A 23970-nucleotide genomic window follows, 5' to 3' on the forward strand; every position below is an offset into this window, starting at 1 on the left:
ACAATGCAGAATTTACACTGTCTCGTTTACTGGCGTGATGATTACTTCATTGTTTAAAGAGGTTATGAGATCCGGGTAGTTACCGGTCTACCTACACAGTGCAAATGCCTTGCAATGTTTTACAACTGGGCGGGTCCAAGACAGCATATTAGTTGTAGCAGGGTAAACGAGGACGATAAGATGTGTCATGCTTTACATAAGATTAAAGAACGTTTACCACAAGGTTAAGTAACTAACCTGCCATGATTTATTACCGTAAACGTGATAAAAATAGGAATTTTAATGTCTTAAAGCACGTACACCTCGGCTGCGAGGCAGTGACAGCTCTTAATTGAGTTTGCGTTTTAATGAAGTTCTCCGGTTTACCCCACTTTGTATTTTCAGGTGTGAGGCGTGTGTGGAATATTTCATTTTTAATATCGAAGATGGCTTCGACGAGTATTATATCCACGTGCAAATGTTGGCGCCGCAGCAAAGCTCTTATAGCACAGAAACTGCATCTGCTCGTAAATTCTGGGCTAGTTGTTGCCAACATTGTGTGCTGCCTTTTGGCTAGACACCTAACCGCAATTAATTGCTCAACCAAATGATCAGTTATTGGTTGCCTAAATAATCGGCCAAACATTAGAAAATAAAAACTACAAAAATAAACACCTAAAAATACATCGTGATAACTCCTAAGCTGGCACGGCCAGGGTTTATGATACGGAACACCCCTATCATATGTCAGTAAAACAAAAGACAATTATTCGTTCAATGAATTATTCTAAGTGGGTGCGAAGTTTGACAGAGTGACCCGTCTTATATACCGGAGACTTGAGCACGAGTTGGCCCATTATCCCAAAATATACAAGAAGTTAAAGTTTAACCAATTACCCATACGTTAATCTTCAATTGTTATTACCCATACGTTCACAATTACCCATACGTTAATCTTAAAAAGTTGGTGTCCCATCTTCCCTCACCCTACTATAAATATTTCTGTATTAAATAGGACGATAAAGCATGGACCATCTTGCCCCACTTACGCTGCATACATTAGCGAGCACGCACAAGTATAATTACTGTCCAATTACAGAAATGGCGACATACAGCATAAAATGGATTCTGCTATTTACCAGCGGGATACAGAAGCCACATTAAACGTCCGGCGTCTTGACACAGTCCTGGCTGCATGAGCATGCCTCTAGTCACGATTTCATTTTTCTCCAACCCAGCAATGTTTTTCAACGTTTAAACTGTCAGCTCTATGCACAAACCTGTCTGAGAATAGTCCTAAGCGCATTTATGGCAACCGGATTGTTATGAAGCAAAGAATAGCTGCTTATTGGCCAGCACAGCCACGCTTTTTAATTGTTTAAACACTTTTTATTCATAGCGTGCTGTAACAACTCTTGTTTTACTGTTGATTCTCACGTCTCCGTTTTTAAATGCCACGATCTTTTCTATCGTTTTCGAAGAGATAAATAAAAGTGATGTTATGTTGTCTTGGCGTTTTTTAATCTGCTGTAGCTTACACATAAACCACTAATATCCAATTGCCCATTTGAATTTTATTTTTTGTCGAACCAAGATATGTAACGATATGTAGACAATAAATAATTTCGTATATAGGCTATATAAACTCGACCGAACTACAGTCTTTCGAAATCTAATTTTCACATTATATAAATCGAGGGTGGTCCCATTTATGTAACTAACTTAAAATCGTTTTCCTAACTGCGCAGTGGTTCTTTTGAAGAAAGTACTTCCATTTTCCCGCGTTTTCTTCTGAATTTTGATCATTTTGCTTCATTCATGGTAAAAAAATCGTAGTGAACAGCTGAAATATATGGAAAATTTAAAGTAAGTTGCAGACTCCCATGGTAGTCGTACTACTGAGTTTATCTTAAAATTATTCAATATAATCTGCACAATATTTGTTATTCGTTGGAAAAAAACTGCTGGGCAGTTGTATTGGTTTTGTTTGTATATTTATTATGACGTAACAAGCTAAATTAGAACGTCCATTTTCAAATATATTTCAAGATAACTAGTAGGTAGACTAAAAATGTAAAAAGTTTGGTGCATTTAATTTTGTAGTTGGTTCAAATTCATGACATTAGTGAATATTATTAGTAAGATCGGGCTGTAAAAATAAAGGGCGGGTGTTTGCGAAATATTTTGGTCACACGGTGGTGTCTGTAATGTTTAGTTTTAGTATTCAGACCTGCGCGGTTTAAAATGTAAAAGGACATAGTTTTTTTACTATTTAGATGTGGTTTAATGTGCACGAATTACCAGGTCAGTGGAAAAGTCAATTTTTTGTTAACTTTCTGTTGCAATTAATGCTTAGATCTGGTCCAGTTAACCTTTTTTGTGGACACAGCCTGTCAGCCAAGTTTCAGTCTTCAAGTTATTGTCATTGGTAACCCCTAACATGTGTGTATAGTTTTAAATTTGCGAGCAAGTGTTTCAGGATATATTTATTTTTGTTGATTTTTGAAAATTTGTACAGTTTTGGTATCATTTTTGAGTAATATGTCTATAGTCTACTTTACTTCTTATTGTTGTTTCAAGCATAGCTTGGGTTAATGTTTGTTTTTTCATTTAAGTTTAATTAAATACTCAGTTTCACCTAAACTGTGCAATGAAAATGTTTCAATTTTCACAATTGTGTGTCCGCACACAGCAAAGTGCAGTTTGATGCACTCTGATCATCTCCATTATTTGAATTTTGGAACAAAAAGGGGTTTTAAATAAATACAACAATGTTGTGTTTTGGACCAAGCTATTTATAAAAACTTTAAAAAGTTATCCATTTTTGTTTCATGCTACGAGCGTTATAAAATTGCTGTCACTGTATCGTCATACTCACACGGCTAGTATAAAATTAAATAACAATGGTGATTTGTGGTTAAACTGTTTGCAGGTGACCAGAACTATTAAATTACCAGATTGATTGCAATTTTCTTAGCCACACATTTTTTGCGTTTCAGCTTTGGAACTTTGCAAAGCTTATCATTTGTTTTCGTCTTAAAAACAACCTAACAGCTTTAAATCTGTCCTTGGTTTTTATTTTACCTTGACCCTGTAGCAAAGTGGTTAGGGGGTTTGCCTGTAACTCAGAGGTAATGGATTCAAGCCTAGGCGCTGCTAGCCTGCTACCATTGTGGGCGTATGTGTCCTTTGGCAAGACACTTAACAGCAATTGCCCCAACCCAGGGGTCACTAACGGGTTGTCCAAATTATAAGCCATACATAACATAAAAAAATCCAGAAAAATCACCCACAAAGTAACGTACAATGTAATCACCCACAAAGTAACGTACAATGTAACTCAGAAGCTGGTACAAGTTGTCTGAGCACCTGTGTTTATAACTCCTGTCGTTTTCCGGCCACGCAAGGTAGGCCAAGATAGTTACATTCATTCATTGTAGTCAGTGGTGAATTAGCAGGTCGTGAGTAACGTAACATAACCACCCTACCCAGCGGACAAGAGCAGTTACCCCACCAACGAAAATTAATTCTTCTATATCAATGCAAAGCAAAATATATTATGCAAAATTGTTGTCATAAGTTTTTTCTCCCAATACTAAAGAGTTAGTTTGTCGATAAGTTTAGATATATTAACTATCCAGCCATTAGGTAGGGTATAGGTGTATTCTCCTATACCACTGCCATTATTTTTCTAAAATCCGTCAAATAAATATTTGATAACTTATTTATTAGATTTATTTATGAATATTTCATACTTTACAATGCATCAGTCATTTTCAAGAGCATCTTTTATTGAAAATATTGAGCGGTTTAAAATTTACAAATTATAAAAGACCACTCTTCAATAAAAAGTTTATATTGTAATTTTCCGAAAATTTAAATCAATTATATAACCTTCAATTTATTTTTACTGAATCAATAAGCTGTCCTACTTTACCACACATTCTATACATTTATAGATCATTGCGTATTTGCGTGCATTGGAAAAGGTTGTCCTATTTTAACAATAGAATGTGTTCTTTATATACTGGAAATTGGAATGATATATTTAACTTTATTTTCACAGAAAATAGTGTATTTTTGTGCTAAATGTCACCCATTTGAAGGTCCTGTCACCTTAACCTGCTTATAAATATTCTTGTCACTTATTTTAATTGTCGGTTTATTTAGAAATTCAATAAACCTGACATATGAATTCAGACTTATCTATATTTAAATAGAATAGACCTATTAGGCCCCTTTCTGTTTGGCTTACTATATTTAGCATTTAAGCTTATTCTGTTCCATTTTTATAGGTTAAGCAACCACAAGTTATATAAAAGCAATAATTTTTAAAAGAATTTGGGCAACCAAATTTTGTTAGTTTATTACATAGCTCACCTAGTCTAGTTTTTATAAGTTCTTCTGTAATATATATAGACTATAACATCATATATAATATAGTAGAGTGGGGAAGATGGGACACCTTTTCAGTAATTTTCTCATCCTATTTGGTAGTAAACAAAAAACATTCAAGGAATTATAAAACCGTATCGTCACAACTCCCTAGAGGTTGTTTAAACACGATCAGATGTGAGAGCAGTTAACAAATCTTTTGACATTTGAATCCCACTGACACAATTATTTGCCGTAAAATTTGGTTAAGTAATAACCAGTTCTAATGCCAGGATCAATAGTTTGGCACCAGCTGAGGGTTATTGCTAAACTGTGGCAATAAAGAAGCAACATAAGGGATGCGCAATTGCAGTGAAGAATGCCATTGAACTGTTTTGACCTTTAATCATATCGCTCTGTAATTAAACGTCACGCGTGCCGGTATTTTATGCGTTAATCGTTATATCACACTGCGTAAATACAATGCTGTAATCTTTTTGTTGATAAAACAGGTGTTCCTTAAGCTCGTATGCCATTGAAGTGGAAGAACTGGATCATGGCGTTCGGCACGTCAATACAAACTCATGAACCGGTTTGGGCTGTGAGTGCATTTAAGGGTTTTGTAGTGGCCATTAATTCCATTGCACCTAATGAAAGGGAGTGTTCGCGTATCGCCGCATTGTATTTATGATTGACCATGGTTGCTGCGGCCGAGTGCGCAGGTCGGCTGTTCTTGAATCGATCGCTTCATTTTCTTTTGGTTGCCCAAGGGAGTTGAACGTATGAAGCTTCCATTGCCAGTCAGCTGCTAGGTTGTTACAGAGTTCAGCATCGTCGTTGTATTTGATCCAGCACTGCTCTTGCCACTGCTGGTTAGTTTACTAGCTGGTCTGTAGCCAAAGAAACCGCCTGACAGAGACGTGTCTAATTTGATTTATAATATTACTCGCCCAACCAAACCACGTCTTCGTTTAGTTATTCGCGCGCAGTGTTAAAGGTATGTTTGACTTTCTTTTGAATCTTTAGCCGAGCGCTACGATATCGTTGTTAATATTTACATATCATTGCCCTACCAGTCGCGCCAATCGTATTTACACAGTTGTGCCGGTGTTATGAATGGATGCAGCAATTTATAGTTTCATTGTGGTCAGTTTTATTGTATGTAGTGTCTGCTCCAGGTAGCTTGAGACTTAGCTTTAACTCTAGAACGAAAGGACACGCCGTATTGTTTCATCGTTTCCAATTACGCAGAACTACCATAGCAATACACTTTCATTATGTAATGGTTTTGTTTGGTCGCCTCGTAAAGACTTTGCTTGCTTTTCTAGAGCAGTGGCATAGCACGCCCACGATTTATTATTAGAACAGTTCGCCCTCGCAAACATTGATCAGTAACGTCTTATCTTACACCGCGCTCGGGCTCGCTTCCAATGTACGTCAGTGTAGGAGACACGATGTACAATGTCTTGTGATCGTAGAGATTGATTGTTTTACAGCCAACCTAAACAAAGAAAAGCTGTCTCAAATTCCAATGCCATCTGGTCAGTGACACTCCTTGAGCAGCTTACATTTTTCGAACCCCTCTAAACGCAAGATATGTAAGCCGGTTACGAAGCATTTTGTATTTCCGCTTCACTAATTTATTTCTGCTCGGTTCATTTGCCTTCGCGTATCGGCCAACCTTAGATGAACCTTCCTACCCTCGCAATCGATTTCCGCTGGTCAATTACCACCGTCGTGCAGATAAACCAAATTGGTTCGCTGCCTCACCAAGCAATTCTTGTGTATTTTTGCATACCAAAGTTTACCGCAGTGTCATAACTATGTAGCGCACCGGTTGGAATGTAAAGCTGGACTCATGTTACATGGAGCGTGAGATAAACATTTTTCCTCGACGCAATACTCTAGGTCAAGTGTTTAACCGTGCATATATCGCATCGCTTATAACCTTGATAAAATCCAGTCGCAACTCGCTAGAACTTTCGTTTCGACCATTAACTAATTTGCGCCGCGGTTCCCCAAGCTCCACTGTGCTACGAAATTGGCATGGTAAAAGGAAGAGGATTTGCAGCGACATTTGGCAGGACTCCGCAGGGACACGAATAAAACGCGGGGCCCACTCCCGCAATCGATCGCCGGCAGGCTGTCAAATTATCATCGATTTTTAAAGGCTGGTCAGGCGAGCGCACTGCCGAAATTCGCTGACCATACGATATTGATTGGACCACTAACCAAAACCTTACCTAATCATAAATTTATTCACCTTGCCTGTCCGCGGTCTCACATCGATACGTCAAACGTCGGTTGCCTATAATATCTAGTCACGTGCGCTCCTTGTCACGCGCCAGTTACATTCAACTGACCAGTTTTGACGCGCGACAAAGTGCAGTATGAAATATTAAACGGTGACGCGCTAAACGGTAAACGCCGTTAAAACGCAGGCAATTGGGTACAAATAGGTAACGTAGTAAGCTGTCTGCTTTTACGTCAATGAAGTAGTAGAAAACGAACGAATGCAGCGTGTGCCAGACAGAACTTTTATAACAGACAGAGACAGTGCGCAGAATTCTAATGTGTTATTGGTCACCTAAGCTGCTAATATATAAGTTTATGTAAATACATTGCATAAGTAACAAGCAACATAGCAAATCTAAAGTATGTGCCTTTAAGGTTTTAGCTATTTGGTGCTGTTGTTATTTGTTGTTCCCCTTTATAATTCCTAACTAGTTTTACTTCTTTATTGCCCAGGTTAAGTCATTCAAATTGAACCTTTTAGATTTGCACTATTTCACAGCCAGTGCTCTAGCGTTACTGCTGCTTGTCTGAGCAGACTTATTTAATATGGCACCTGGTGTGGAAAGGGGGCAGAACCATGCCCAGCTACTCAACACGGAATCGAACGAAGACTATGAATGCTCTCTTAATGAACTCAAGACTCTTATGGAGTTTCGTGGCGCAGAGGGGATTCAAAAAATAAAGGAAAGTTACGAGGACATTAACGGATTATGCAAGCGCTTGAAGACCTCACCTACTGATGGTAAGTCAGTGGTTAGCAGTAAACGATATTGAAGATTTACTCAAGGTTTTACATGAAGGTTTAAGTGAGGGTCCGGAGCAATTAGAGCGGCGTAGAACTATCTTTGGAAAAAACCTAATACCTCCAAAAAAGCCAAAAACCTTTCTCGAGCTAGTGTGGGAAGCCGTGCAAGATGTTACACTCATTATTTTGATTGTTGCTGCACTTATCTCTCTAGGCCTATCCTTCTATAAACCTCCTGGCCAAACTGGTATGTATGTATGTTAAAACACATGGTAATGGATATTGGATATACATGGTCAAATATCATATATATATATATATATGTATAATGTATATATATGATATATATATATGTAAAGAATTGAGCTCTCATGAATGCTGCTATTGTCATCACTTTAATTTTTACCGAATGCTTTGGTCTAGTGATAGTTTAAAGGAATTAAGTGCTTATGTTATTTCTGTATGTGAAGATTGGATTAATTTCTAAAGAAGTTAAGTTTGTAACAGTACATGAGTTGTCAGATCACTTTCAGCCTAGTTACTAATCCACCACGTTATTATTGTTACCATTATGGACGTCACGTCAATATTTTAAAAAGGTGTGACATAATATATTTTAGCAACCCAATTTTATATACATTATATAGCTTTTACCCTGTCTATATAAGCAATCAGGGTCAAATTATGCAGTATTTTCCACATTAATTTATGACATTTTTTACTATAGATGTGTATAACTGCATTTTAACAATGTCACCCCAGATTTTGTTAAAAATTAAAAAAAAAACTTGTTAACTTCATATATCACCGAAAAAAAATACTTGTCTATGGTTCATGAACCGTTCATATATCACAGAAAAACTACTATGGCTAATATATCACAGAAAACACGTGTCTTCCCGAGAACTACGCTGCCGGTGGTGAAGCAGGAGAAGGTGCTGCTGGTTGGATAGAGAGCGCTGCAATCCTTGGTTCTGTGGTTGTTGTGGTCCTTGTTACTGCCATCAATGATTACACGAAAGAGAAACAATTCCGAGGTCTTCAGAATAAGATTGAGCAGGAGCAGAAGTTTGCTACTATCCGGAACAAACAGATTTTGGAAATCCCTGTTGCTGATATTGTGGTTGGCGACATTACGCAAGTCAAATATGGTGGGTTGGGCTTACCTTTATTATTTGAAAAGAGTTTTATTTTTGCGAACTGTGCTAAGAAGTATGCAATGTACCAACATTTAGGTAGGATTAGACAAATTAGTTTTTAGAGTTTGGCTAAAAAAATATAAAGTTATGGTTTCTGAAAATCATTGTTTCTGCAAGAAACTGCAAGAAACAATGATTTATTTTATTGTAGAATGCATTAAAATCTTTAAATCTGTATTGTGTCTACTGTTTAACTATAGGAAAAACAATGTCTATTGTTTTGTTTGTAATTATGAAACGTACGTGTGTAACCCTTATCAACAGTCTATCTGTCGCCAATGTTAACCTTTTGAATTGTGGGCGTAGTTACGTAATTCATATTTATAGCATATTGTTGGTATATGATAGAGCTAACTGTAGTTTAATATATCTAAAGTCATATTACAAGCATGAATCACAAGAAATCCTATATCATTTTAGCCTGTTATAGCACACAAGTACAGAGTTCACATTTGCACACACATATATTAATATTAATGTATTTTTGATTGACATGCAGTGCTATTCTGCATACATATAAAATACTACTCAATTCTTTTGCTTAAATTCAGCTCATTTTCCAGGTGACCTGTTGCCTGCTGATGGAGTTGTAATTCAAAGTAACGACTTGAAAGTAGACGAGAGTTCACTTACTGGAGAATCTGATCATGTAAAGAAAGGGTTAGAGGTTGACCCCTTTATGTTGGCAGGTAAGCAATCAAGTTTTATTTTGAATCCAGTATTTTAATCTTATAAAAGTGGAAGTCTGGACTACAACCAAATGCTAAAGGGAGTATTATTGCTTTCATTGATTGATTGAATCAATGGTTTTTTTCCCATGTGAATCCAATTAATTATTTACCAGCTCTTTGACATTTAAACGCACCTGTTTTAAAGTCAGGTGCTTCAAGTTTCAAGTAGCAAACAATATAGTTGTGCTTCCCTTTAAGCAAAACTTTGATTTAGCCTTCCTTTTGTACTACAGTTCTGCTGCATAAGTGCATTGGGCCCAACAGTTCAATAATTCATTAAAACATAATGCCTAACACTCTGCGTAGCCCTACTGTAGTGATTGTGTAGATTAATTAAATTTTGATGCGCGGCACATTGGGCCAATCTGCATAGTAAAGCTGTGCCACTACGCACTTGGTCCAAAAGCATTTTATATCATTTTATTGTTCTGACTCATTCGGTTTGCACAGAACTGGCAGCCTGACATGAGACAGGATACTAGCTTCGCTTATACACAAATCCGCAAAATTTATTTTCACAGGTACCCATGTAATGGAAGGTAGTGGTAGGATGCTGGTAACAGCAGTAGGTGTCAACTCACAAACCGGAATTATATTCTCTTTACTGGGAGCTTCAGAAGGCGAAGGTATGCACACAATTCCCTAAACACTTAATAATATTTTCATTGCCAAATAACCTATTCAATTTACCACATGGCCCATGTAGCACTCAGTTAATTACTTTATAGATTTATAGCAATTGCTATTTAATTTGCTCCTACAGAATAAGAATCTTTTTTCCACTTCAATAGCTTGTCATATAGTATTGGTTTTTGCTGTCTGGACCTCATTTCATGCACAGCTTGTGGCATATAATAAGCTGAATCCAATTTTGCTGATTTCCTGCCTACTTGCTTAGCAAGCAGTACAATTGCTTGTCTCCCCTTACTAACCCTACTTTTTCACGCTGCAATTAGTCGTGCAAAAAAAGAAAAGCAAAACTGCTAAAAAATCAGCGGGCACCAAAAGTAACGGACACGGCTCAAATAATTCGGGCAAGCGAGGTGACCACGCATGCATGGTTGTCTTGTTGAAAACCCAGTCTTGTTTTCTGTTCAATGTTTTATACCGGTGTCTTACTATTTATTTGTCAGTAAGAAAATGGGGAATGTTTTTTGTGATTTGTTTTTTTAATTGTCCAAACACTTTCACATTATACACATGCATTTGATTATGCACATATTTCAGTTCAGAGTTGCCATTATTATTGGTGTACCCTGCTTTCAAATACTGTACTGGACATAGTACATCACAAGGTCCACAACTAACCATATGAGTGTATAATAAAAAATAAGCTGTAGGGCTACTGTGTAAGGGCACAATTCAGGACATAATGTGTAAATGTTGTCGACACAATTCAGTCAAAATGTTTATAAGAGTGTCTGTCAGACTGATAAGAGAAATTTCGACAAAACACTGTACGGTACACCACTATTTTTAAAGATTGAAAATATTTTTACATTTATTCCATATATAAGTAACTAAAGTAAGTTTTTCAATGTTTATATCAGCTTAATCTAATGCATGAGAGAGAGTGAAAATATGAGTTCTGCATGTTGTATTGTTTGTGTATAAATCACACTCTGATCACAGTTACATTGATTAACTTGTGTTTGCACAACTGTACTTCCTATTCATATTTATCAATGTCACTACCATTTAGAATCAACACTCAAGCTGTAAGTTCTGTAACTACAATGGAAGCTACACAATTCAGTCTTAACTCCCTACAGCAAAATTTTCTTTTCTCTTGTAAAAAATCCTAAAATAGTTTTTTTATTTTAACAGCTGTTAACAGTTTTATGGAATTTTACTGTCTGGATAACGACTTCAGTTGGTTATAATATTGTATAAAAATTTTCAGTAATATTCAAATGTTTCATTAAAGCCGTTTCATATTCCTACAAATTACAGTTTTTTCTCAAAAAAAATCTAAAACATAAAATGAATTTATTGCAAAAAAGTTACAAAACTAAAAGTTCTGAAAAACATATATATATATATAACTAAAACATGAAAGAAATTAATTTGCAGAAAATATTTTTTATAAAACAACCATTTAAAACATACACGTCAACCTACAGATGATGAAACTGCCAACAATCGTGCTGATGGTCAGATAAATCACGATCACGGAGGACAAGAGATGATCCCGCTCACGGAGCGAGTAGGTGAGACACCGGAGGAAGAAGAGGAAGGAGCAGAGGAAGCTATAAAGAAGAAGAAAACATCACGGAGGAAAGAGCAATCTGTTCTTCAAGCTAAGCTTACCAAACTCGCTGTACAGATTGGTTATGGAGGTAAAGTTTATTTAATTTTTTAGGGTAGTTTGCCAATTCTGGCCTAAATTTTAGGACCTATGGTGCCATGCTGCATGACTTTACCCACATAGAATAGAAAGTGATTTTTTATATAGTGTGGAATAAAAGCATTTTTTACATTTTTTAGGTTTCTTTGTTTCAATTCTAACTGTCTTGATCCTGATTATCATATTCTGTGCTGAGATCTTTGGAACGTATGGTTTTACATGGAGGAGCGAATGCACTTCAGTTTACATCCAATATTTTGTCAAGTTCTTCATTATTGGTGTGACTGTCTTGGTTGTCGCTGTACCAGAAGGTCTTCCTCTTGCTGTGACCATTTCCCTGGCTTTCTCAGTTATTGTAAGTTAAGTTTTAGCAAAAAAAGGTTAAATATGAATATGAATAAAGTGCTATAAATAAAATTTGTTGGAGTTAAATTTTGTCTGTTATTAAAATAAAGGGACTTCCATTGAAAAATCAAACTTTGTATATAGGTAGAAATGTTTAAATGTGATATATGTTACCCCTAAAGTTATTAAAAAAATGCTTTAAAAAAAATTAAGTGAATAAAATCTGTTAGAATAAATAAAAATTGGCAATGCGACAATGCATGGAATTTTTCAAAATCTGTTTTGTTTATTCAAGCTTTGCTGGTACCTTTAGATCACATTTGAGCATCTCTAATTTTTATGCAAATTTTGATTTTTTATTGATGTGCCCCTTTTAAGAAGCACTTATTTGTATTTCGTAACGAGAACCGTCCAACTTTATGAGCACTGGATCAGGTTCAGATTAATCGAACCTTGTCCAACCTTTCTGTGTTGTAAGACCGCCTGTAATATCGAAATTAGGTAATCGAGGTATTTTTATTCCCAGTGTTATGCAGGTGTCATTTTTTTCTCATTAATGCATAATTCATCTCATGGAAATGAACAGAGGCTGCCATTCGGCGTAGTGTGGCATTTAAATGCCCCACACACAGGTCTTGTCGATATTTATTATTTATCAACATTATTCTCATGTTTAATTAATCCCAACCCCTGACCTTTCCCTTATTTTTCAATCAGAAAATGATGAAAGATAACAACTTGGTCCGACATCTTGATGCTTGTGAAACAATGGGAAACGCCACCGCAATTTGCTCTGACAAAACAGGTGTGTGAACTCACAATTGTTCCTACTTTATCTTAATATAAAGTTTAAAGTCACTAAAATTTCAGGTTCGATGCGTTTTAATAAAATATTAAAGCCATGATGACGGTTAAGTCAAGAATAGACTAGATGACTCACTTGCCTAATTTTGTCTGTAACAAAAGTCTTTTTGCGGGCGTAAGACAGTGAGCAATTTTTTTAGCTGTTTGCCCTTACAGAAATATAATCCTATTTTAATCATGATCTGTTCATAGCTTATAGTTACAGTTATTAAATATTTAAATTTCATCATGTGTATGATGGCTTATCTTATGCCCCTTAGACAGTTTGTATAAAGCTGTTTTTATTTAGGGACCTTTATGTAGCTGATCTTCACAAAACTATAAACCATTACCTTATAGTTTTAACAGAGGTTTTGGTTTGGCACCCTATTTTCTACTTTTTCAGTGCCTCAGTGGTACCACATACCCCCATTATGTTCTTCTCTTGTGTTTATAATATACATATTCAAATTCAACATTCTTGCGTCCGTTCCAGTCTGGCAGCATATGCATTACAAAAACAAGCAAATTAGAGTTGACAGCATCAATAGAAAACCTTTTCCTTTTCAAGGCACATTAACAACAAACAGGATGACAGTAGTAGAGTGCTACATGGCTGGCAAACATTATACAGCTGGCCTACCCAAACATAGTGATATACCAGGCAGCATCCTGCAACCTCTGGTCACTGGTATATCAGTAAACAGTGCATACACTTCTAAAATTCTGGTAAGTGCAATTAGTATGATTTCAGGACTCTTAAAAAAATGAAATAATTTAAGAGTATTTGATTTATATTAAACAGCTGGTATGCTATCAATATATTGGTAATTAAATTGCACAGATGCAAGTGCCTCTGAATTCTACAGCAGTTCCAATAAATTAGGTTCTGATTAAAACCAATAACATCAATACTATAGTATAACGCATAGATGAATGTGAATAAATTTCCAGGAAAAAACACAATGAGTAACTAAAGCAGGGCTGCCCTTATTACATTGTATTAATTACCATACATAATTGTCATATGCAATCCACACATTGAGAATTGTCATCTTTTAAAGGCTTAAATTATTGGGTGACTCCATTTGTGTAAAGGTGGTCATTTTGAGAAAAAATACAAAAATGTGGTCGTAGACTTTTGTATTTTTTACTCATTATAATCTGTGAGAAACATGAGTTATTGTTTCCAAGAACAAAATAATAATAAAGTCCAGACTTCTATCCAAATGCAAGGATACTTCCTTAAAAACAACCAACCAAAACCTAATAAAGGCACAAAACTTGCTGAAAAAACACAAAAGTCAAATTAAATGCATACCACACTATTTACTCCCAAAAAGTTGAAATTTATTTCCTTTTTCCCACAGTCTCCTGAGAAAGAGGGAGGACAGCCGATGCAAGTCGGAAACAAGACTGAGTGCTCGCTTCTAGGATTTGTTGGGGATTTGGGAAGAGATTATGAGAGCATCAGAAAGGACATCACTGAAGAGAAACTCTACAAGGTATATGTCATTTAAAATATTGAAATTGACAGTGCCACTTTTAAAAAAGGTGATTTTGGTATGACAAATTTAAGTATACGACATGTCAATACTTTTGCCCATTTGTTCTGTATAAATTACTGAGGTCCCACAGTGAGCCACATCATTGGTCTTCAGATTTTCGCCAGGGTTGGCTTATTGCCTAACACCCAACATATGTAGTCTTACAGCTTGTGATGAATAGTATAGGGTGTTTTTTTCAGTTGTATTTTGCTGGTTTAATGTTACTGATTAACTGGTTTTGGTTATTTGTTTAATTCACATTCCGTAGAACTGGTTAAGATATATGTGTTTGCGTTTATGTGTTATATTTACGTTTACGCACTGCTGGATAAAGTATGTTTGTTATAAGGCCTTGAAATCACATTTTTATGTTACAACTGCATAGGTTTACTGTAAACATAAGAGAAAAACAAAATGTGGGAATGTGATACCACTGAGGCACTGAATGTACAGCATGATATTTTAAATTTGAAAGTAGAAATTAGGGTGCCAAGTTACAACTACATAGGTTTACTGTCACTGTATTAATGCTAAAAATCGTGTAGTCTGTATTTTTAGAGTGTTGCACAAATTAGCCTATGTTGTTCCACAGGTGTACACCTTTAACTCAGTAAGGAAATCCATGAGCACTGTGATTCAAAATGAAGATGGAAGTTTCCGTCTTTACACTAAAGGAGCATCGGAGATTGTCCTTAAAAAGTGAGTGTTGTCCCTCTTGCAAAAAAAAAATAAAAATCTTTTCTGTTCTAAATGGGTAAGGTCCCATAGTGGGTGACACAATAGGGCTGGAGATTTATTTTAGAATTGGCACGTTTACAGTTCTCTTTATTAATAAAAATACTCTTTCTTTAAAAAAAACCTTCTTATTTAAATCCTTCCTTTTCATAAAATTCTCTTTCTCTATAAAAAAAACTCTCCCTTTACAAAAGTCCTCTTTTTGTACAAAATCTTCTTTCTTCATAAAAATCCTCTTTCTTTGTAAAAAAAGCCTCTTCCTTTATATAAATCTTCTTTTTCATCTCCAGATGCACGACCATCCTGGATGGGACCGGTGAGGTCATTCGTTTCACGGTTGCCGATAGAAACCAGATGGTTAAGGATGTTATTGAGTGCATGGCAAGCAACGGGCTTCGTACCATCGCTCTCGGATATCGGGACTTTCCTGCGGACTCTCCTCCGGACTGGGATCAGGAGAACACTGTCGTCTCCAACCTCACCTGCATCGGGATTACAGGGATTGAAGATCCAGTTCGACCTGAGGTAACTGAAAACATTTTTTAATATTACTATAATGCAAAATAAAAAAATATATGTAATTATTAACGATAAAAACAGCCTGAGAAAGTCCCACAATATTTTTTAAATCAACTGCATAAATATTTTTTTAAATGTTTGTTTTTGTTATAATGCAAAATCATGTAATTATTTAAGAAAAGCACCAACAAAAATTCTATATATTTAAAATCATCTGCAATAAAAAAAACTAATTTAATTTTTTATGTTTATTTTCATTATAATGTAAAATAAGAAAAAATATTGAATTTAAAAAAAATACAGTTAAATAAAAAATATCAGGATAAAAAATCATTCGAAGTACCTGAAAATATATAATTTTACCTCAGCATTCAGCAAGAATACTATTTTCAATTACCTGCCCTCCTATTCACTATTCACTACTGTCACTGCATTACCAATCCAAACCATTTGCTTTATAGGTTCCTGATGCCATTATCAAGTGCCAGCGTGCGGGTATTACAGTTCGAATGGTGACAGGGGACAACGTAAACACAGCGCGTTCCATTGCTGCTAAATGTGGTATCATCAACCCACAAGATGATATTCTCGTTATGGACGGGAAAGAGTTTAACCGACGCATTAGGAACTCTAAGGGGGAGGTATGACTTGTTTTCTGTTAATGTTTATATAATTTTTTTATACTAAACTGTGTCTTAATTTTTATAAATGTGAAATGATGAAAGCCTTTAACTTATTTACATACACCTATGCCCGGTTATAAGTACGACCAGTGTTCTATTTTATACATCTCGTGCATTGTTACGAAATACTTTGTGGTTGATAAATTTTGCTTGGGCCTAACCACTAAATCACGGTGCCGAACTATTTAAGTAATGTACCAACACTTTGGCAATCACTTTTATAATTTAGATTTTACCATTTTAGAAGATTCTACCATTTTAAAAGAAAAAATCAAAAAAAAATTTTTTGTTATATTATAAAATTTTAAATTTAACTGTTTTTTTGTATTTTTTAGATCGAACAAAGTAGATTGGATGCAGTATGGCCCAAACTAAGGGTCCTGGCTCGCTCTTCACCCACTGATAAGCATACACTTGTGAAGGGAATAATAGACAGTACAGTTACCCCTGTACGCGAAGTAGTAGCTGTCACTGGAGATGGTACAAATGATGGGCCTGCACTTAAGAAAGCTGATGTAGGATTTGCTATGGTAAGTTTTATGCTGTTATATGAAAAAGGCGCCAAATCTGGGGTGGCAGGGTAGGCAGGTCTATTCTTGATTTTTGTCGCTAAATTAATCAGTAAACATTAGAACCAAAGTTCGATTTCTTTCACATAAATGGGTGTCTAATTATTCCTGCCTACCCTGTATTTTTAAATGTTTGGTGCCTATAGTTGTATGAATATTTTACCCCAATTAGTGGCTTGAATTAGACTGGTAATCATGCGAGGGTTTATTGTAGAATAAAAAATGTATGCTTTAGGTCATAGTTGTAAAGTTTACTGAGATTTCTGTTGATTTTGTTTGACACAGACACAGGCTAAAAATGGGAGTGTCAAGTCTGCACATGAATAATTCAAACTATTGATTATAAAAACAATTTAAAGGGAATTGCTGGCACCGACGTGGCAAAGGAGGCTTCCGATATTATTCTCACGGATGATAACTTCACTTCGATTGTAAAGGCAGTCAAATGGGGAAGGAATGTATACGACAGTATTGCTAAGTTCCTGCAGTTCCAACTCACAGTGAACGTGGTCGCTGTAATTGTGGCTTTTCTCGGCGCCTGCATCCTCAGGGTAAAGTGTTGATTCTATCTTTCTCTTATCTGGCCTGGCTGTACAAAGAATATTCAGCGAACAAGCTCGGTTATGTTTGCGTACCGTTCCCCAGGTTTTATCACTTAATTCTCATGTCTCCTTCCAGTTTCCACTTTTAATTATTCATGCTGCCATTTCGAAGCACCCATCCAGTATCAGGCCACATTGGCCACCAAGTATTACATAAAGGTCTACCAGAATGGGCATGAACCTCATTTATTGACTTTCACAGTCATTCATTGATCAACTGCCACCCTGGGAGCAATTTGTTCCCGAAATTAAATTTCTAAATTAATATTTGGCTTCTGTTTCATCAAAATAAACATTTCCCTGCGGTGATTGACTTCGGCTTTTCATCACGTGCGCATACGTTTTACTAATTACCCCACACTCTTTATAAGCTTACCGCCAAATTTCAAGCTTAGTCACCATAAACCCACCACATTGATTAATAATTTGATTACCCTAATGCGACCATCATTGCAACATCTGCTACAGTCTGTCTTTACATCATTATTGGACACTTTTGACACATCAAACAATGTTTTTTTGATTCTATTTATAAACCGTCATTAATTCTTTAAAACAAAACACTTTGAAGCTGGTTTAGTTCACGCCTCATTCTCCTTTAATCTCAATAAATGGGGCTGTTGGCTGTTGGCACAATTTCAATAGTAAGCATGTGATCAATATGAGTTTGTAAAATTTAATAACAGATCTTGAGGCCAGTATGCCAAACACTAATGTATTTCTTGGTGGCTTTGTTGTATTCTATCAATTGCCCCTCACTAATGGTGTGCAATTTGATCAGTCAATAATTATGCTATTTGTTTTGCTAACCAGTTTTATCTAAACGCAGCACAAATTTTAAAATCATATAGCACAAATGTATAATTATAAAAAAGTCTGGATTTTTGCAAAATGTGCAATGTTTTTTTGCCCAAAATCTGCAAAAATTTTATGGCAAATAAAAATATTCACTTTTTGGCAGATTTTTGCAAAAATATGCAATTACAAATCAAGCAATAATTACACTACTTAATTTTCTAATCCACTCCTCCCAAATCCAGGACAGTCCCCTGAAAGCAGTCCAAATGTTATGGGTGAATCTTATCATGGACACTCTCGCATCACTTGCTCTTGCTACGGAGCAACCTACGGATGCTCTTCTGCTCCGGAAGCCCTACGGCCGCAACAAGGCCCTTATTTCACGAACAATGATGAAGAATATCCTCGGGCACGCGTTCTATCAACTTGTGGTCATCTTCACGCTTATCTTTGCTGGCAAGTTGCTAGTTTTTAAACATACTTCAGATTTTTTAAAATAGGTTTATTTTTTTATAAGAAATAGTACTGATATTTGTAAAATATAGGTGAAAAAGGGAAAAATACATGTAAATGTGGCAGAAATCCTGACATAAAAAATACACTATTTGTAAACGAATCACACATCTTGGCTATTTTATTTTTTAAGAGAGGAAAAAAAACAATTCGCGATTGCCTACAATAATTTATGTAACTATTTTAAAGTTATCAATTTTGTATCTACCCTTATCTACTACTCATGAAGTTGGACAATTTAACTAAATAACATTCAAGATCAAGAGCCACGAAAAAATACGTAGCAGAAAATCAAGTCTATCAAGTCAAACTATTTGTATTTAATTTCCAGGTGACGTCATCTTTGACATCGACAGCGGACGCGGGCTCAGTCTTCACTCAGCTCCCACCCAGCATTTCACCATCGTCTTCAACACCTTTGTACTGATGCAGATCTTCAATGAAATAAATGCACGGAGGATTCACGGGGAGAGGGATGTCTTCAATGGAGTCTTCACCAACCCCATCTTTTGCACAATCCTCGTCGGGACTTTTATCCTCCAGGTTGGAAGTTATGGATAATTCTTATTTATTTTTGATATGAGTGAGGTCCTTATTTCATATGAGTGAAGTGAGGTCCTTATTTCATATGAGTGAAGTGAGGTCCTTATTTCATATGGGTGAAGTGAGGTCCTTATTTCATATGAGTGAAGTGAGGTCCTTATTTCATATGGGTGAAGTGAGGTCCTTATTGAAATTCACGGCGGTTTGGAAATTGTCTTGAATTTTTCCCTGAAAAGTTGACTAGTAAGACGCCATGATGGCACAACTGTATACCATTTATGTAAACAGTCTGTAGCCACCAAGTTTTACTTTATATGGCATTTTTGTGCCACAAAATTTTATTATATATTTAACAAATTAAACTAATGTTATAAAACTGTAAACACATACAGTGAAAAAGGTACTAATATTAATACTTTTTTGAAACACAACCTTAAACAAACCCAAAAAAAATGTAAAAAAATGTATTTGTTTGGTATGGTCCATACATTTCCCCCAAAAAATGAATTCACTCAATTTTAAAATGCGTTTTGTGTTTTGTGTACTGTTTACTTGGTTTATAACATCGATTTCCTCCACTAAGGTTTTCATTGTTGAGTTTGGAGGTCAAGCTTTCACCACCACAGGCCTCACCCTCTCACAGTGGCTTTGGTGCATTTTCTTCGGTTTGTTTGAGCTCGTGTGGGGACAAATCGTCTCCAGCATTCCTAACAAGAGGCTTCCCAAGTTCTTGACGGTAAAAAAAACATAAAAATACATTTTTAATATTTTTTTGTAATATTTTTGACTACATTGTATTTTTTTTTGTGTTTTTAAAATATTTGTGAAGATTTTGTAAATTAAAAATTGGGATGAAAAATATTCTAAGTAACTGATTGATTTAATGCTGAAAACTGTAAGATTTGTCTTCGTTTATCATTTATCCCATCGTAATCTTCATATTTCTCAATTCTAGATTGGCAAATCCAAACCGGAAGAAGATGAGACTCTTCGACGAGAGGCGGCAGACACTGTTCCCGACCTCACTGACCAGAACCTCCGAAGAGGACAAATTCTTTGGTTCCGGGGTCTTAACAGGATCCAACAACAGGTGAGATCATCTTACTGTATTTTTGTTGTTGTTGTTTGGTTGTATATGTTTCACATCTAGTAGCTTGTACAGGTCTAGTTGGTAGAGCTGTAGGCTCATGTAGAAACATGTTGTTTAGCATTTTTAAAAATCAGGTATTCATTTATAAAGAAATAGCTTAGTTTTAAGAAATTTAAAAGAAGAAAATTTTACATTTTGAGAACGAAAAAAACATTTTTCGAAGAAAAGATAAAAATTAATTAGTCAGTCATAGCTTAAAAAGCTGGTTTACTTCAGACAGCCGAATAAAACAAGCAAAATTTGAACAGATCAGAAACAAGCAAGAGCAGAGCATTCATTACCGCTCCCTCATAGATGTGTCAGAGAAGCCTAAAACGTTAGCTATTGCCCGCCATCATTCGTCGCACCATGCACATCTAGAACCTGTGCCATCTGCTGCTGCAGTAAAACGTGCTGCACAGATCAAGCAGGCATGGGGAGTGTAGTGTTACAACAATAAATGTACAGCCTTTGTGTTTAAACAGGTAGGCAAACAGATGAGTCAGTTTTATTTATAACTTGTGCACAGTTTTTTTTTAATAATTAACGTTGTAAAAATTCATTGTTTCTGATTCGACTCTTGGTATAGAAAAACAGTCCTGCGAAAAAAACAGCTTTGCTGAGTGAAATAAAAAAAAAAATTTTCCCCGTTTTTAAAATATATAAACACATAGAAACAGCGGAAATTGTCCTCCCCTAACATTTGTTTCTTTGCTTCTTTTTATTGCTGTTGGGATTTTGGCGAGCGCAGATAAGTGTCGTGGATGCATTCCAGCAGTCCTCTGACCGACGGAAGACATCCTCCGCATTCGGCGATGTAACTAAGCGTTGTGTGCTTGACAGTGTGACTCTCACTCATTTTCAGTGGTTTTCCCCATGTCTCTTGTGTACTAACCGTAGTCAGTAGACTGCCCTGCCATGCCCCTGGCTTGCCAATTTGCATGAGTGTTGGTTAGTTTCACCTTAGAACGTCTGATAGCTTGCCCAGAATCATGGCACAACCATTTCTGCCCGAAGTGAATGTGAATGCAATTCTTTTAATTCTTGACTTAACTGATAACGCTGTAGTGGTACAGGCTTTACACTAACAACACTAGTTGCAAAATAACACTAAAATAACATAGCCAACAGACAGACAAGCATGGATTCTTTATTTAACATACATAGCGCTAGTTTGCTTCAATCAAACAGAAGACGTATATCTTCGCATTTCTTCAACCTAATAACTCAGTATAACAGTCTGCATATATATAATGTTTGTATCACCTGGCATGGACTTCACTTACAAACTATTAACTCAGACCCACAATAGCCATATAATAGCCCATTAACACACCAAACACCTTTTCCACTCTCCACCTTTTTTTCTTTGACTGACAGCAATATACGGACAACGAGCTACAACCCACTTCCCCTGGGTGGCATCTCAACGTGCCATGTACCAACTTTAACCCATACTTTACCCCTGTCTCAAGTTGCCCCTCTTCACCTACCTCTCATCGCAGTATCCTGGAACAGATGCCTGAACTTGAGTTCATAGGTAACTAGGAGTGGAATCACACAACTTGAAGACATATCTGCAGTTCTTAACATGCTTTGTTCTTCTGCTTGTGCCAGGCTGCCTACTAATCCTAAGCAAAGTTGGCTGGCTTCAGTTTGAGTGGCGTGGTTTCTTAAACCCAATGTTTCTTTCAAACAGTAGGATGTATAGTAACGTACACTTACATACTGTTGCACACTTAGAATGCGATAATTACCCAGACTCATAGATAAGCTGCATGTAGACGTCACTATAAATGTTGCAATTATAGCAGTAGTCACACTGTATACGGCTCTTTCTTGAGCTGAACAAAACTTTGTCACACACAATCAATAGCTTTGTCAATTTTCCGATGTACAAAAAGTCACAAATGTACAGAACGCATTCTTACTTCATCAATATTTCATTGTGCTTTTTTTATAGAATCGCAATCAAATTGTTTTCCTACCTTTTCGCACGCAATTTAGACCCTGAACTTTTCTAAATTGATCTAATTCTAATTTACTTCTGTCTTCTTGCAGATTCGGGTAGTTAATGCATTCCGTAGCTCCCTGTACGAGACCCGGCATTACAAGCGCAGTATGAACTCCCTGACCTCGATCCATGACTTTCTGCCGCAGCAACATCACCATGATGACGACGACGAGGAAGAAGAAGCTCAACAACTCGTCACAAGCGTTCAAGTCCTTGCCTCAGAAGAGAACTCCACTGAAAACAACCAAACGCAGAATTCAGTTGCGTAATGGTTAATTAAAGTGGAATAACTCGCTACCTCTGAAAACATCATGGCTGGCAACACCTGTAGTTGTTTGCCACCGCCAGATAATGTGCTGCCATTTAGCGGGCATAGGTGCTTACCAATGTGAAGAACTGTAATATATATATATTTATCAAAAACCCCTATTCCGTTGTTAAATTGACGTGATTCAGTTTTTTGTTTTAATTCTCATTGGACACGGTACGCTGTGTGCAGAGCAAGTAGCTATTATATACATAGCTCCTGTCAAAGCACTTTACTGTTAAACTTATACCTACATATCGTTACATATCCACTGCAGGTGTATTGCATTTTTCTTTCACCCTGCGTTTTTTGAAGTGGTTGTCCTTGATTATTCTGATAGAAGCCAATGATTATTCTGCGCACAGAGTTCTTAAGATTGCTGCATAGTGATTGTGCACTTATGCTGCCGGGTCTCTGTCTCGAGTTACGAGCAACCTGTTTAAATATAAACGCTTCCGCATTCTTCAACGGAGCCATTTGAACCCGTTTAACTGTTTAATCACAAAGGCTGATGCATGCTGTTGTATCACATGTGTATAGTGATTAATATATGATTTTATTTTTTTTCGGAAATTTTTTATATGCACCTGTCACTCAAGCAGTTGCAACAAAAAAACTTAAGCAGTTATTCTATTTTTAGCGAATACCTTGTATCTGTATAGCTGCCACCCTACACTATACTGTAGCTTGGCAAGCTGATGTTGTTTAGTTTAGTGCTGTTTTGTTCTTTTTCTAGTTTTAAGCGTTAATATTCATTTTTGTTTCGTATTGTACACATTTTGAGATTCGCCATGAACTAAATTTATTCACCAAAACAACCGAAACCACATCGTACATCAGATATTTAAACTCATATGGGACTGGTAGTAAAGCCCAGCAACACGTATTCATTAATACCAACAAAACATGGTACATTTCAAAATATTTGTGCTTCATTTATACCTCCCAGAAACATAAGTGTAATTTAGAAAGTTTTTTTTAGATAGAGGGTGACACATTGGAAAAGGTGACTAAGCAGAAATTTAAACAACCAAGGAGTTTTTTTGGTTGCCTACTTTGAAGGTAGTTTTAGTACTATTGAATAGAAAAATGTAGTATTTGTAGTTCACTTTAAATTAGAGATGTAGCATGCTCTTTTAAGCTCTAGTGAGTT

General features: G+C 36.2%; 2 protein-coding genes across 6 annotated transcripts in view; both read left to right on the plus strand.

The window, feature by feature from the left end:
- Positions 1 to 4862, plus strand: part of LOC149732411 (protein lin-37 homolog) — a 42761-nt gene extending 37899 nt beyond the window's left edge. Inside the window, exon 8 of the mRNA XM_089882448.1 lies at positions 1079 to 4862. Coding sequence (XP_089738574.1) covers positions 1079 to 1178 — 100 coding nt within the window. The 3' untranslated portion in view covers positions 1179 to 4862. The remainder of the gene's footprint in view (positions 1 to 1078) is intronic.
- The window catches only part of LOC149732415 (plasma membrane calcium-transporting ATPase 2-like), a 37469-nt gene extending 13728 nt beyond the window's left edge, over positions 1 to 23741 (plus strand). Inside the window, exons 2-24 of one of the 5 annotated variants that reach the window (XM_089882423.1) lie at positions 7102 to 7390; positions 7449 to 7640; positions 8278 to 8544; positions 9156 to 9281; positions 9845 to 9949; positions 10280 to 10366; positions 11447 to 11662; positions 11811 to 12025; positions 12733 to 12820; positions 13430 to 13587; positions 14229 to 14363; positions 14998 to 15104; positions 15431 to 15665; positions 16121 to 16300; positions 16678 to 16872; positions 17271 to 17462; positions 18554 to 18767; positions 19156 to 19367; positions 19951 to 20103; positions 20323 to 20457; positions 21248 to 21313; positions 21877 to 22036; positions 22558 to 22737. In XM_089882423.1, coding sequence (XP_089738549.1) covers positions 7195 to 7390; positions 7449 to 7640; positions 8278 to 8544; positions 9156 to 9281; positions 9845 to 9949; positions 10280 to 10366; positions 11447 to 11662; positions 11811 to 12025; positions 12733 to 12820; positions 13430 to 13587; positions 14229 to 14363; positions 14998 to 15104; positions 15431 to 15665; positions 16121 to 16300; positions 16678 to 16872; positions 17271 to 17462; positions 18554 to 18767; positions 19156 to 19367; positions 19951 to 20103; positions 20323 to 20457; positions 21248 to 21313; positions 21877 to 22036; positions 22558 to 22571 — 3648 coding nt within the window. In that variant the 5' untranslated portion in view covers positions 7102 to 7194 and the 3' untranslated portion in view covers positions 22572 to 22737. Of the gene's footprint in view, positions 1 to 7101; positions 7391 to 7448; positions 7641 to 8277; positions 8545 to 9155; positions 9282 to 9844; positions 9950 to 10279; positions 10367 to 11446; positions 11663 to 11810; positions 12026 to 12732; positions 12821 to 13429; positions 13588 to 14228; positions 14364 to 14997; positions 15105 to 15430; positions 15666 to 16120; positions 16301 to 16677; positions 16873 to 17270; positions 17463 to 18553; positions 18768 to 19155; positions 19368 to 19950; positions 20104 to 20322; positions 20458 to 20765; positions 20982 to 21247; positions 21314 to 21876; positions 22037 to 22557 lie in introns of all 5 variants that reach the window. The other 4 variants (XM_089882426.1, XM_089882422.1, XM_089882424.1 and 1 more) reach the window with 4 other exon arrangements.
- Positions 23742 to 23970: the final 229 nt, after the last annotated feature.

This window comes from Ciona robusta, chromosome 8, assembly GCF_009617815.1.
Source record: "Ciona robusta chromosome 8, ASM961781v2".
NCBI classification, from domain to species: Eukaryota; Metazoa; Chordata; class Ascidiacea; order Phlebobranchia; family Cionidae; genus Ciona; species Ciona robusta.